This window comes from Asparagus officinalis, chromosome 6, assembly GCF_001876935.1.
Source record: "Asparagus officinalis chromosome 6, Aspof.V1, whole genome shotgun sequence".
Taxonomy (NCBI): domain Eukaryota; kingdom Viridiplantae; phylum Streptophyta; class Magnoliopsida; order Asparagales; family Asparagaceae; genus Asparagus; species Asparagus officinalis.
The window spans coordinates 38,239,042-38,253,884 of NC_033799.1; the positions used below are offsets into that span (position 1 = coordinate 38,239,042).

Below are 14,843 nucleotides of genomic sequence, written 5' to 3' on the forward strand. Positions count from 1 at the left end.
TTGTGGACTAATGATAGGCCAACCGCTCCTCCTCCAGGTCCCGTCTCAGCTTCTCGACCAAGAGACGACTTGATCGAGCATCCTCCTCGGCCGACACTTTGAGGCGCCTCTCGTACTCAACCTCCCCAACCAAATCAGTTAGGCAGCCATCCCACTCGAAAATCCCTTGCTACAGATGGCCAACCGCTTCCTTCAGCCGGGCCACCTCTCTTTGGAGCTCCTCGATGGAACCCATCTGCTTGGAGCACTGGATTCTGTACCAATTTAGGAGCTTTTCCTTTTCATCTAGCTCCCGACGCCAGGCAACCTCTTCGTTATTCGTCTTGGCCTCCAAGGTAGTGAACCTCTTCTCTGCTTCTCCCCTAGCCAACCTCTCCTGAACCAGTTCCGCCTGCCACTCCTGTGGGGAGTCATGCATGTACATGAGCTGGTCGTACAGCTCTTGTTCCAGCAAAGCCCCCCGGACCGAGTAGGCCTTAAGGGCTAAATGCATGCCGACTGTTGGCATCTCCCTCAAGACCCTCCTATCCTTCGGGAGGGAGAACTAGTGCACATCTGTAACTGGGGTAGTTAAGGACCCCAAGATCGAAGCCTCAATGTCGAGAGGTACTCCCGGGATAAACCTATCGCCCTCGGGGAATTCCCCCTAGGTGAACAGGGGAAATATGGCTCTCCCACCAACATGACCTTCGCCTTCTCCTAAGATTAGGGATGAAGCTCTAAAATCCCATGGCGGATTAGCCAGAAGCTCTCTCTCCGACTTTGTCTGCCCCAGATTCTAGCATAGGCACTGCTTGTTCATCAGCACCCCTGAGAGTCTCGACAGGCTCCTTGCCTGGTCTTCGAGCCTAGAGCTTAGCCCGACTATCTCTTCGACAGGGGCCCCAACTTCTGCAGCAACGATAGTTGGGACCACCCCCTCTACCCTAGGGTGGGAAGAGTCATCAAGAATGATGACCTGATCCATGAACAAGTAGACTGCTGCTCTTCAGTCGACTGTTGTTCCTCAGCCGAGTCGACCTGGACCTGACCTGTTAGCCTACTTGGGCCTTGGTCCTTCTTGGTCTTCACCTTTTTGGCCCTTTCTATTTGCCCCGCTCATTGGGCAGCGAGCTCGACCACTCTTGACCTCAAGCCGGCCATCTCCTTGGGGTCGAGATCTCCCCTCAACCTCTTCTAGGGCCGCGAAGCCAAGCCTGACTCCTCCCCCCCTCCCCGCCCTCAAATTCCTCTTACCGTATTTTTCGAGGGGAGGGCTAGTAGACTCGCCCTCGCCTTGTCAATCTCGGACGATAAGATCATGGACATGCCTGCCACACGGGGAGATTCTGTCTCGAAAAGATTGCTCCTCTCCCGAGACCCGGCATAGGAGCGAATCTTCTCTAATTGCCACCTCTCTTCACGACAAAGGACGCATGGTATCAGTGTGTCCTTTGTCACTTTACGCTAATTGGGGCAAGCGAGAATGCCGTCGGCCTCGAAGACCCACACGAATCGCTCCTTCCGGTCCTTGTTGGACTCTAGAGCGTCCGTAACAAACTTAAAACTTCCACTATAGTGGAAGAAATAGTGTGGGTCCCTCCTTGTTGACTTGACGCCGACCAGATGCCCAAGAAGCCGCATGGTCGACAAGATACCGACCCTGTGGTAGATGACAACAAAGCCTACCAGAACCCCAATGGCATTTGGGGTGAACTGAGAGGGGGAACCCCCACAGCTATGCATATATCCCTAATGAAGGGATGGAGCGGTAGCCATAGCTCGTACTCAAGATGAGCAAGGTATAGCGGCGCTTTGTTCTCACCATGGTGGTACACCAGCTCGTCCTCACTTGGCACTGCAAGTGTAAAGGTCCTGGGGATGACATAGAGGTCATAATATTGCTCGATCTCTCTAATACATACCTTTGAACAGATAGGTTGGAGAAGAATGATCCTCTCCTCATTCCGGCCGGTGGTGGAAGTTTGAGAAGTCATTGAAGGATTTTGATTGCAAAAAGACTTAGGAAAATTTGAGAGAGATAAGTGTCGAATATTTTAAGGCAAGAGTTCATAAAGAATTCTTCTTCGCCCCCAACAAGCTATTTATAGTATTCCAGAGGGACACGTGGATTAATCTGGATGATTGTCTCATTTTGAAATCAACAGGCGAGATTCACCTTAAAATGTCAAACAGTTAACACAAAACTCGAAGCGCCGCTCCTCTTTATTCCACGCCGTTTTGCTCAAAAATCGAAGCAACGCCATAACTCTCTGACAACTGATAGCATCATCATGTCGTTTCCAATATGTGATATTTCACCTGCTCAATAAAGGCTTCGGGAAGCTCACTAAACGATATCTATTTGGCGAGCAGTCGACTAGTCATTAGTCAGCCCTCAATAACTGACGCCAGATTTCATAGAGCATCTTTTTAAGCACTCGCCCAAGAAGCTTAGATGCCGACCAACAAAAGCAGCCAACTAAATTGGTTCAATATTTAGACAAAAACAAATGCATCAGAAGTGATTGCTTGAGTTCGAGACGTGTCTTCTAAACAAAATACGAGTCCCCTCGAGTCAGCACTTAAGAGTTTACAAGTCTATCTTGGAGCTAAGTCATTCAACAGGCACAATGAGATAGTGCAACACACAAAGAGAGCACTTTCAGATTCAAAATATTTATGTATTCATTTATAATGAATATTTACAAGATACATATACATTTGTACAAATTCAGAAGACTAGAGGCAGGAAGGTCCTAGGATGTTAAGAGAAGTCCATTCCAGCTCCTGGAGTTGCAGGCGGGGAACCCCTGGGTGTAGTCGGTGGATGAGTCGAGCAGTCTCCCCCTCCATCTGATTCTCCCTCTTCATCACCTAGATTGAGTCCCCCCCCCAAGCAGTTCCACCTCCATCAACTCGCCAATACAATTGGCCATGATGGGAGGGTAGTGGAAGCATTCGGGTGGGATCCTCATCTCGGCTGGGAGTTGCGCCGATAGGTAGTCATACTTGGCCTTACAAGCTATCGCCGATTCAATCTTTCTAGTTAAGCTCTAGCGATATTCTTCGATGATCTCCTCACAATGAGCCCCGGACTTGAGATGGGTGACCTCCCCTTGAAGCTTGACGAGCTATGCATGCTTCTCGTCCAATTGACGCTTCGCATGCATCGCCATCAGCTTCTCCATCTTAACCTACGCTTGAGCATGGTCCCTCTCCTTGAGAGCCTCACCAAGTCCCCTAGCCTTCCTCCAGCTATCCTCTAGCTCCTACCTGAGCTTCTCAACCTCAGAGGCTTCTGGGACTAGCGTCTTAACAGCCCGCCAGGTCCTAGGATGTTAAGAGAAGTCCATTCCAGCTCCTGGAGTTGCAGGCGGGGAACCCCTGGGTGTAGTCGGTGGATGAGTCGAGCAGTCTCCCCCTCCATCTGATTCTCCCTCTTCATCACCTAGATTGAGTCCCCCCCCCAAGCAGTTCCACCTCCATCAACTCGCCAATACAATTGGCCATGATGGGAGGGTAGTGGAAGCATTCGGGTGGGATCCTCATCTCGGCTGGGAGTTGCGCCGATAGGTAGTCATACTTGGCCTTACAAGCTATCGCCGATTCAATCTTTCTAGTTAAGCTCTAGCGATATTCTTCGATGATCTCCTCACAATGAGCCCCGGACTTGAGATGGGTGACCTCCCCTTGAAGCTTGACGAGCTATGCATGCTTCTCGTCCAATTGACGCTTCGCATGCATCGCCATCAGCTTCTCCATCTTAACCTACGCTTGAGCATGGTCCCTCTCCTTGAGAGCCTCACCAAGTCCCCTAGCCTTCCTCCAGCTATCCTCTAGCTCCTACCTGAGCTTCTCAACCTCAGAGGCTTCTGGGACTAGCGTCTTAACAGCCCGCCTCGAGTTGACCCCTCTGCCAGCTCTCACAGACTCAACCACCCCCAAGAGCTTGAGATAGGAAATTCGGATGTGCTCCATCTGACCAAACATCTCCTACTCTACCAGAGCACCTCGAACCATATAACTTCGGAGGTTTAAGTGGAGACCGACATTGGTAACTGTTTGTGGGAAAGTTGAAGAAGAAATGAGAATAAAATTTGTATTTATCTCTCCAACTGATTTAGAAAAAGAATGATTACAATCTCTCTTTGCAATCCCTCTCTAACTGGTTTAAAAAAAGAAATTACAACTCTTCTATATCGGTTTCCCAATATACAAAAGAGAGAAGGGATCAACGGAGACCCTCCCCTTTGTTTAAACCTGAGTTCTTCTTCGTGTCGATGGGAGCTTGAATCTTGTATCTCGTTGACGATCCAAACACCTCGCTTCGTGGAACTTGGTAGAACTCTGAACGTGTTTAAGAGAACTTGTAATGCATGTTTCAAACTCTAAATGAGTTTCAAACTCTGTAAAAGAGTTGATTTCAGAAAGGAAATTAATCCTTTTAAATTTAACTAAAATGGTTCACAAGCCAAGGTCGAAAGCTCCAAGAAAATCCTTTACAAAAACCTCCACAAAAGCTAAGAAGGTCAAGACTCCAAATGCCCCTCTTTGCCAAGATCTTTTTTCAGTCTCCAGATGATCCAAAGATACATTTTAAGCTGATTTTTTAGCTATTTATAGGGGTTTTAGGGGTGTAACTAACCCCTAAAACCGCTACTTAGTGGGGTTGTAATCCCCTCAGATCATGTAAAATGGTTTTAGAACCGTTCAACTCGTGTTTGAACGAGTCAAATGCGAAGTTCGCATTCTGGGAATGGACTGCGTCGTGAACTTTGGACGTGGAGTTAGTCTCTACGTTTGGGTTTGAAAATGCAGTGGTGAACCCTGCGTTCTGTTCTTGGAATGTGTATGTGAACTCTATGTCTTAAGTTTGGAAAGAAGTAAGGAGCTTCATGTTTTATTCTTGGAACACAGAGGTGAGCTCTGCGTCTTGAATATGGAATGCAACGATGAGCTCCGTGTTTGGGCTTGAAGAGATTGTCAATTGTAATCTCTTTTCTCAAGTTCTGCAAAGATCATCATCTTGTAATCCTTGCATTTGACTCTTTAAAATATGAGAGTTGTCAACTTATAACTCTCGTATATTACAAAAGTTATCAAATTGTAACTTTTATCTGTCGTTGGGAAGGTTGTCAGATTGTAACCTCCATCGTTTATGCTTTGTGGAGATTAGCTATCTGCAGTAATTTTTGGACATCTTACAGTAACCTCCCTCAAGAACTCGCCATCCTGAAGAAGGTAGAATTGCTCAACTGACCTCGACTGGCCCATGCGAGAGCCGAGGACGGTCCCCCGACATCAAGATTGTGAGCAGCCTCAAAGCGGTACTCGGGGTCGGGCTCCCGCACATATCGTCAACCGACCCCTGAAGTCCTAATGAGATACGTGCTCATATTCTTCCATTCCTCTTCTCCGATCTCATCAACACGATGGGGGGGAGAGTTATTCTAGCCCTGTGGAAGGCTCCGTCTCTTCCTCAGTCGGCTCCTTCCCACGGCAGGACAACTCGGCATGATGAGCGAATGGCTCCGCTTCGCCAGCATAAGCTCTGGTCTTGGCTCCCTCTCCTTGAGGAGCCTTGGGTGGTTCTCTCGAGGTCGACTCATCCAGATGAATGACCTCGGTCGCAGTCACCTCGGCCGCCACCCGTGCCTTCTATTCCTCATCTTCCCCTCGGGGCCGCCTCCTTTGTCTATGGACAAGGGTTAGGGCATCCTCCTCCTCGGCCACCTCAGCCTCTATTTGAGGAATGTCCCGACGAAGATGCTTCGCAGGTCTGGCAGATGACTCCCCCTGAGGAGCAGCCAAAGGAATAGTAAGTAGGTGCCAACGTCACCTCAACTATCCCTATGACGAGGGCTGAAGCTCTCTCATGGTCCTGGGTGGTAGCAGGCACGACCGACATGCCGACAACTCGCAAGACCTACTTGTCAAGCAGACTCGAAGAGAGCCGACGTACGACTTGATCGGGTCAAGCGCCTCCCTCTCGTCCGTAGATAATTCACTGCCCATGAGCGACTCCCTTCTTATTTCAGGCTAGTCGGAGTAGCCTAGCTCCAGGTCGTACCCCACGGCCCAAACAAACTTCTCCTTCCAGTCCTTATGCGAGTCTGGAAGGCCGGTGATGAGCCTGAATTTCCCCACCATCTGAAAGTGGAAGTAGGGTTCATTTTGGTTCACTTCACAACCACCAACCGACCCAAGACCCACAAGGCGGGCTTTATCCCTAGTCAGTGGCAGATCACCATGAACCCCACCAGGATAACGATGGTGTTTGGTTTCATCTGCGTCGGCGATACCCCTAGCATTGTAAATACTTTCTTGAGGAAGGGATGCAGAGGCAATCGCAGGCTAAATTCCAGATGCCTCAAGTAGATCGGACCCTGCTCCGGCCCATGATCATATATGGCCTCCGACCTCGTCGGGGCGAACAGCTCATACTCTTCAGGGACATCAAACTTCTTATGGATCATCCTCTTTTGGGCCAGAGTCACCTTGGAGTGAATCCCCATCAAGAGGGCTTGTCGATCAACAGGATCAGATGCCATTGAGGATTGCAGAGATGATAGCCGAAAGGGATGAATGGAGAAGGTCTTGAGTTCTCTAAAGGAAATTTGAAGAGACAATAACTGCCACCCTTATGGCCCTACTCCTATATATAGGAAGCTGTCTTTACAACCGTCAAAATTCGAACGGTCGGATCAATCCTTGTTCAACGGCTAGGGTTAATTCTTAAAATCCGAAGCACCCTCTCTGTGATCGAGGCGCAGCCCACTCACCTCGAACAGCCTGCAATTTGCCAAGAAAAGCGAAGTTGTGACAGCCAAAAGGAATGTATGGTGATGTCAGCCACATCTAATCTGAAGAGACTTGTCAATTTCTCATTCAAAGCACGCCCACATCCATCCAAAGCTAATTTGATTTCACTTGGACCCAGCTCAAACTGACTCCAAGCGAAAGGGGCCAACTGCTATGGTGTTCCCAGTCGCCAAATAACATGAACAACCCAACAACGGACAAGTGTATTGCATGTCATGCCCCAATCAAGTTGGCGGCCAGGAACCAGTAGGGACGACAACTCAGCCAACTTGTCGAGTCGACATTCCCTTATGTCGACTCAAAAGGCAGTACTTGTCGCCCCCTTTTGTCGAAGACGACTCGCCACGAGCCCACTCGACCATTTGCTAGACGCCTCGCGAGACGACTCGAAAGGCGTTACCTCTCGGCGAAGTTAAAAGATAACTTCTGCCTCGAGCCTCTTCCCACTGACAACGTGTCAGTATCGCATTTAATGCATGACAGGCGCGTCACGCCTCTAGCCCTGACAGCCTTCATGACTTATCAGACCACGTATGCACCGCCATATCTCCGATCACTTCCTATTTAATACTGAGCTAATCGCTCATCCAGTCGTCAGCCGACACCTGTAAAGTATGTGCTGACTTAGCCGCTAGCCCACACTTTGCCACCACCATCCTCTTCTTAGCCGAAGTGACTGATCTACCCCTCTAGTGCCCCTATTAATGAAGGTTTTATTCCATCTTTGATCAGGACTGAAAGATCGATCAATTAAATCTTGATCTTCATCTAAACCTGATCTCTAAGTAGACATACTGCACACACAAAGAACTCTCACAGTTCTTTATCTTTCCCCACTCAAGTTCGTCAGCTAACTTGATAGTCGGAGGAACCACGGGGGAACCAAACCCCATCCCATCACGAGTTTTCTACTTGTGCAGATTCATCAACCCTCCTCAAAGAACTAGACATAAAATCAAGGAAGAAAGCGGCCCCTCGTCAATACTCTACAACCCATCCAACCACGGATTCAATTGACTGTGTGATCATTAGTACATCAACATAACTAAACTTCTTTTGTTGCGCCCATGTGAATTTTGTTAAGAATGAATTTAATATGCATTTGCTATATAGCATAAAAGTTATCTAATATGTTTATTAGATTGAAGTTCTAAATTATAAGTAAGATTTTTTGATACGTCTTTTAGATTAAAGTTCTAAAATTTGTAAGGCATAACTAAATTCAATGTATTATCAAGTTTGATATTAGTCTACAAAATGTTATCTTCATTTTATCATCATCAAGTAGAGGTTTAAAAACATGATATGAGTTCATGCAATAAATTATTTTCTAACCATGAACTAATTCATAAACGAGTTATAATGAAGACATTAATCTGTTTCTCGAGAAAAAAAGGTCATGTGCACATCCATATATTCACCCATGCATGAACACATTAATCTGTTTCTCGAGAAAAAAAGGTCATGTGCACATCCATATATTCACCCATGCATGAACACCCCCGTGGATCATGAACTCCCGTTCACATATGCAACCACTCATGCACATGCAAACACAAGTAATATAATTAGTTTCAACAATATTGGTTTCCAAAAAATAACACAAATTTACCATCTCATTTTATTATAAGCATGTTATGCGTCTCTTCATTTACAATTCCTAATATTTCTGCAGAATGAATTTCTCCAATGATATCTGGAGCTGATACTACTCTTCCAAACGTTTAAAAGATAAAAACTGAAGGACACCAAGAATAGCATAACACAATCCACCAAGCTCAAGAAGAAAATTATAAGTCATTCAACAAAGACAACAGAAAATTTCACAATCCCATATAAAATCCAAAACACTCATTAAGGATTCAACAAACCAAGTCTTCACAAGCTCCAAACACACACTTTCCATAGTACAAAGTTAGCGTAGTACTACTTTTTATTTCACAGCAAGGTAACAAGACAAGCTCATTTTTTCCCTCGCAGTTTAACTCCGAGAACCCTTTCCAGTTTGACAATGATCTGCTGATTTGGGATGGCTTTTCCTGACTCATACTCTTGGATTATCTGGGGTTTTTCATTGATCAACTGATACAAGAATAATGTATGTTAGCATAAACTTAGTAGCCAAAAATCAGACAAAATGGGAAGAGAGAAAAGTACCTGTGCGAGCTGGGCCTGGGTATACTTTTTGTTCATTCGTGCTTGCATAATATTTTTCTTCAACTCACTTGGCACTCGTTCATCTTGTTGAACATTAAATTCAGACATCAGGGAAAAAATAGAGATATTTATTAGCTATCTAAAATTGGTAGTGGCAATAGGATAACAGAGATATTTATTAGCTATCTAAAATTGGTAGTGGCAATAGGATAACAGAGAAAGATGCAAGTAAAGGATTTTCAAACATCTATATTCCTATTATTGAAAAAAAAAATTAACCAACAAAACTAATACATGCACAACCTGTTCTCTATTACTAAATCTCAGCATACACAAGACACACACAAAAGATGCACAAATGCAACTTAAAGACAACTAGAAACAAACAATTATAAAAAGGGGAAATAAAAAAATGCAAGATGAAAATGAACCCCTTTCTCTTCCTCGCATTTTCATTTTTTTATTTTCTGAAAACTTCTATCTAACACACTTCATGCGTGTGTACGTCCAACTATTTCTTGGATTATTAAGGTTTCAAACTTCATTGTGCATGCATATGCAAGAACACACTGTCACAGTAATGCAATACCATGTTGAGTAGCTCTAGGCAAAACGGAAAGAAAATACATAGCAAAGGGACTGTTTTTCATTCGACAATCAACCTTTTAGATGATCAATATCTATCAATGAGATCCTTTCCAATCAATATCCCAATAACTACAAAATTTTGAAGCCAAATGTAATGACATAGAGAGACGTAGCATGCATATCTTAAGGTTTGTCTCCTGACACACCAATACTTTCAAGTTACATATTAACAGGTCAGCATGCAAAGTCCTGCAACAGTTTAAACCTCCCATGTTATATGGTATCCCACATTATTCACAACATATGCCTAAAATACAAAGTGATGAAACATGAACTGATTTAGAGACCACCCTGCTTCAAGTTGAAGTTGGTGTAAATTTTGTTCAATACCAGAATCAACAGTTAAGAACTCAGTTTTTGTCACAGTTTTGTTCTCTGAAATCATGGTTTCAGCTAGTTTCAGAAAGTGTCGAGTCACAGAAATTAAAAAGGTTAACCGGCTAGATTTTGTTTAATCAAAGTCATCTTGGTGGGTTTTAACGCCAAAACCTCTTATAACCCTACTGCCACTAACATGTTGTTTGGTACGCTGTAAATGAGTCAAGAATGCAAATAAACAAAGGAATGGAGAAAGTGTGGGAATGAAATGCTCCCTTCCATTCTTACGTTTGGGTGTGATCAACAAATTAAGTGGGAATAACAATCTCTTCTAGTTGTAGTATGAGTAATTAATATGCAATCAAGACATATTTGGAATTTAGTTCAATTTTTTATTCCCACTTAAATGGAATGCCTATTCCCTACCATCTCATTGGGAATGCCTATTCCCACATAAAGTGGGAATGATTGAGAAGTGAGAATGAGAATTCTAGCTTCCAGAAAGACATTTTGTTTGATACGCATGAATGAGAAATGTGAATGAGATTTCCATTCCCATTTATTCCCACATACCAACGAGCCTTATATCATCTAAATAGATATGGCAATAGGACAGGTACCTGGAAAGCACCAACTACAGATTTGTGGCTTAAACTAAAGCCTGACACAGCCTTAACCCAATCATATCCTTATGGCCTTAGGACCGACATCATTATTTATGGAGATGAAGAATAGTGAAGAATAGTGAACTAACACTCTTAACAGTATCAACCAAACGTTTTCAAAGAAATATTTCAAAATTTTTGCCACTTGGCTACTAAAAATATATGGAATAATTATTAAAGTTATCAGATCACACATTCTAAAATCGCATAACGAAAAGTAACAGACTTTCTCACTTTTTTACCCAACCAAAGAGACTTTGCAGGAGAGTTTGACATAGTTTAGTTTAGCTTGTGTAGTTTAGTCAAGAAAAAGTTTGATGGGCTTGAGCACTAGACTAACTCTTCCTCCTTCGAACAGAACTGGGGCTGAAGCTTATGACATGCAGCCCCCAGAATTGAATAGATCAAGACCGTTAAGCCCCATCCCTACCCTATTTTGAGAGCGCCAGGTTGGGCCAGGCTTTTTTCTGATCGCTAGGTGAGGCAGGCCATCAGACTACCATCCCTACCTCCGAAACCAATTTAGGCCATTTGACTACAGCCTGCATTTGATTTCCAGTCAGAATTAGAGTTGAAAATACTGACTCTGAAAGTTACTATTCCATTAGGAGTGCTCTTAGGCGCAAATTCATCTCTCACGCGTATCACCTGAATGCAGCATATACTTGAGTGATCCACCTTCCGTATATGTTCAAGAGTACTTGTCAAACCACACAAGTGAGAGCTGTGTTTTAGCATTTACAATGACTCTGGACTTGTTATATCTCCACCATGAATAATGTCAATCTCAATGCACACAGTTATGAATACAAAGAATGTTTTAGATCCATATTAGAATTTACTAAGTCAGATAAAACTAATGTATGAGCAGAAGTAACTTACGAGCAAGATTCTCTGTTTCCTCATCAAGCTTTCTTGTATTCAGTGATGTGCTGCTTGAAGCAGCTTTGTTTGTGCCAGCAGTAGCTACAAAAAAATTGGCAAAACATGCAGAAAATTTAGAAAAATATATACCATAACATTACTGAAGCGGCCATAAACAGTACACAGCATTCTAGAGGCATAAACAATAAAAGAACGAGAACTTATCAAATCTATCATACCACCAAGTAAAAATCAAAACAGAAATCAGAGCTTTAAGGTAGAATTTGAATTTGGCAATCTCATAAACAACAAAAAATATGTAAATTTATCTAATCTATCATTCCACAATGCAATATATAACCAGAAATGTAACTGAGGAAACGACATTTTAATTCACAACTTTAAACAAGGATATTTGTTTACAAAAGACGTGTGATTAGACAATAAGCAAAAGCAGGCGCCGGAGGAAGGTCTTCTCTTAGGTCCTTTTTTCAGTGCAACACAGGAAAGCGCCCTCTTTTTGTCATCCCTGCAGCTTCCTAGAGGATTTTTTTTTTGCATTGAACGCATGGCGTAGCTAAGACCCTTCTAATTGTTTTGATGAGAATATATGCTTATGGATATGTGTGTAAGATTTGGCCCATGTTTTCCCGCGTGTTATAAGTTTCCGATGGCTGCTCCATGACTATTATCTGGCTACTAGATACTCCAGCCACCCCGTCGAAAGCACTCCACAAGCAGGAAATCCACAAAGCCGTTTTTTACATTCAACCTGAGTGAATTCTGGGTCCAAACGGATCCAAAATAAACCTCTTGAAGAGTGGGACCTCCTCATCCATGTGGAAAAAAGTCAAGAAGAGGGCCTGGATCTGTCAATTCCCGACGTTAACATCAGAGCTTCAAGCAAGATTTTGGTTTGCTAATCAAAGCTTTCCATTAATTGAGAAGTCAGGAGATAGAAAACTAAGATTCAAAAACTTTAAAGAAAATTGAGTTTTTAAGAGAATTCACGAAAGCTAAGCAAGCAGAACATAGAATGCGTCTATAATAAGTCTTATTGATGCAGATTGGTTTCACTTATCTACCTTTTAGTCAGTATTGGTTAATTTAGCTATTTTCATTTTCTAACTAATTTTGGGCATTTGCTCCATGTCATGGGAGATATTGCTCAAGTTGACACAGTTTGGTTCTGTTGTCGTTGAGAGATGCAACTCAATCCAAGTCAATATGTATAAGTCATTGATTGGAATGAATTCATTTTATTCCTTGGACCTCATATCACCAATATGCACAATCTACGGTAGGCATTTGGTGAGGATTGGATTGCCAACTGTGGAGAGACTTTTTTGGGTTGGTTTTGTGGTGGTGGTGTTCTTTAAGGTTCCAGCAGTAAGAAATAAAGAACGGTACACTAGTCTCTTACATGAGAGACACATAACACTGGAAAAGTAATTGCAAACTGATGTGTCGACTTCTTCAAATTGTGGCTTCATTCATAGAGTTGTAACCATGGAAAACCTATCATCTACCCCATCTCCTCGGCTCTTTTTTTTCAGTTTAATAGAATTTGGATGATGTTCACTACACTTTAGGATTACCATACATGCTTCTCTATTTCAACAGTTACTAATAATGAATCTAGCGCTTACCAAGAAAAGGTTGAATCAGGATGACAACCGGTCACAAAACTTTGCGAAACCTTTCAGGGGCACTTGGCTCCCTCAGCCCCTCATTTTGATGCAAAATGGTTTAAGCAAGGATGATAACATATTCATTTACCTATTATTATTGGATACAAATTTTGGTTGTTACTAGTTAGGAACATAGGATTCAGTTAGAAGACTATTACATGGAATTTAAAAATAAAAAACAGAACTTCCCATCCACTTCATTACATTTCTTCCTGGTCGTATATTATTGTCTTCCTATTCAACATTCTCTCCGATTCATCATCTCTTCCTCTCAATATTCATAACTAGTTATTTGTCACTGGACAATAAAAATTTCAGTCGTTCTCTTTCTAGTTAATTATTTAAAGTTTTAAACAAAAAGAAGTTAAAATAAAAATAGTCTCATAGTAATAGTCAAAATGCGAAAATAGTCGATAACATTTGCTCAGTTTCAGAGTTTTAGAGATGAATTACTAATTTCATAATTCAACTTTAGCCATTTATGGATGGTTTCATTTTAACTCATATAGTTCCTTACCCTAGAAAGGTTTCTATCAGGTTTGTTAACCCTTAAACATGAACGTCATCAGAAACACCTGGATCCAACACTTATTTTTGTTCTTAGTTTATTTTATTTATTAATTAGTTCTGTAGAACATATTTAAAGATCTTGATTTGTAACTGAGCATCTACAAAAATATAAGACAGGTAGCACACTATGATCACTATCTAATCTGTCTGATTGAATAGCAACCTTCTTAAATCTAATACTATGATTAAAAATGGTGATAAAGTGGTTCCTGTGAACAACATAATGAACTTCGATCCCGTGAAATGAAATGGCACCATTTCTCTTGATTGGCCTCCATCCTAAATCTCCTTACATCTCCGTTAGTTTAGCCAATCTGTTGTTTGGATGTATTGTGGAGATTTTCATTAAAGTATAAACAGTTTCTTTTTTGAAGGGGGCAAAAGAGTTCACAAATTTTATCCTGACTACAAAAGGATTGTCACAAGACTCACAACTGAACTATCTTCATTCTTCAGTGCACATTACTAGGGAAAAGAACAAGGGCAAAGAAAAGAAGTACGAGGTGCAATGCAACTTTTTCTTGATTATTCTGGATTTAAAGAACCTATAATGGAAGGGGCAAATTGGCATTACTTTACTATAGCCCCATTATCTCTTCAATCAATGATAACGGCAAAGCCACACACAAATACAAGTAGAAACAAACAGAAAAAATATGCACATCAGAAAAGCGGTAACTTTAATTTTAAACAACTAAAGCTTCTAACCCATGCGCAAAACAGATATTGTACTGCAACTATTGCATATGATCGAAAATATTCAAGTGTGCTTTCTGCAATTTCAAGTTATTTATATTAAAAATGAGAATAAAATATCAATCAACACAAAAAAATGAACAATAATCAAGAATATATCAAAGTTATATTCCCTGTTTGCAAAATCTTTCTCATCACTTAAAAACTTTTGCCAACCATCATCAAAACACAAGTAAAATAATGATAAAAGCTAACCGAATCCTCAAGTAAAAGAAGAAGAACTAGGGTTTTCCGAATCGCTCACACTTTTTTACAGTCTCGATATCGGCGCCGCTCCGGCGAGCGGCGTTGACGGCCTTCTCGTCCTTCTTCGCGGCCGCGTTCGGGGCCTTCTTGCGGACGACGACAGGAGCCCAGTCTTGGCTGATCG

The 14,843-nt window shown here is 42.5% G+C and overlaps 1 protein-coding gene across 1 annotated transcript; it reads right to left on the reverse strand.

Moving 5' to 3' along the window:
* LOC109846068 (multiprotein-bridging factor 1b-like) lies at positions 8,560 to 14,841 on the reverse strand (the record flags this gene model as incomplete). The annotated part of the gene is made up of 4 exons (XM_020415293.1): positions 8,560 to 8,886; positions 8,962 to 9,044; positions 11,475 to 11,558; positions 14,718 to 14,841. Coding segments are annotated over 4 exons (411 nt in total), but the record flags the coding sequence as incomplete, so codon positions are not given.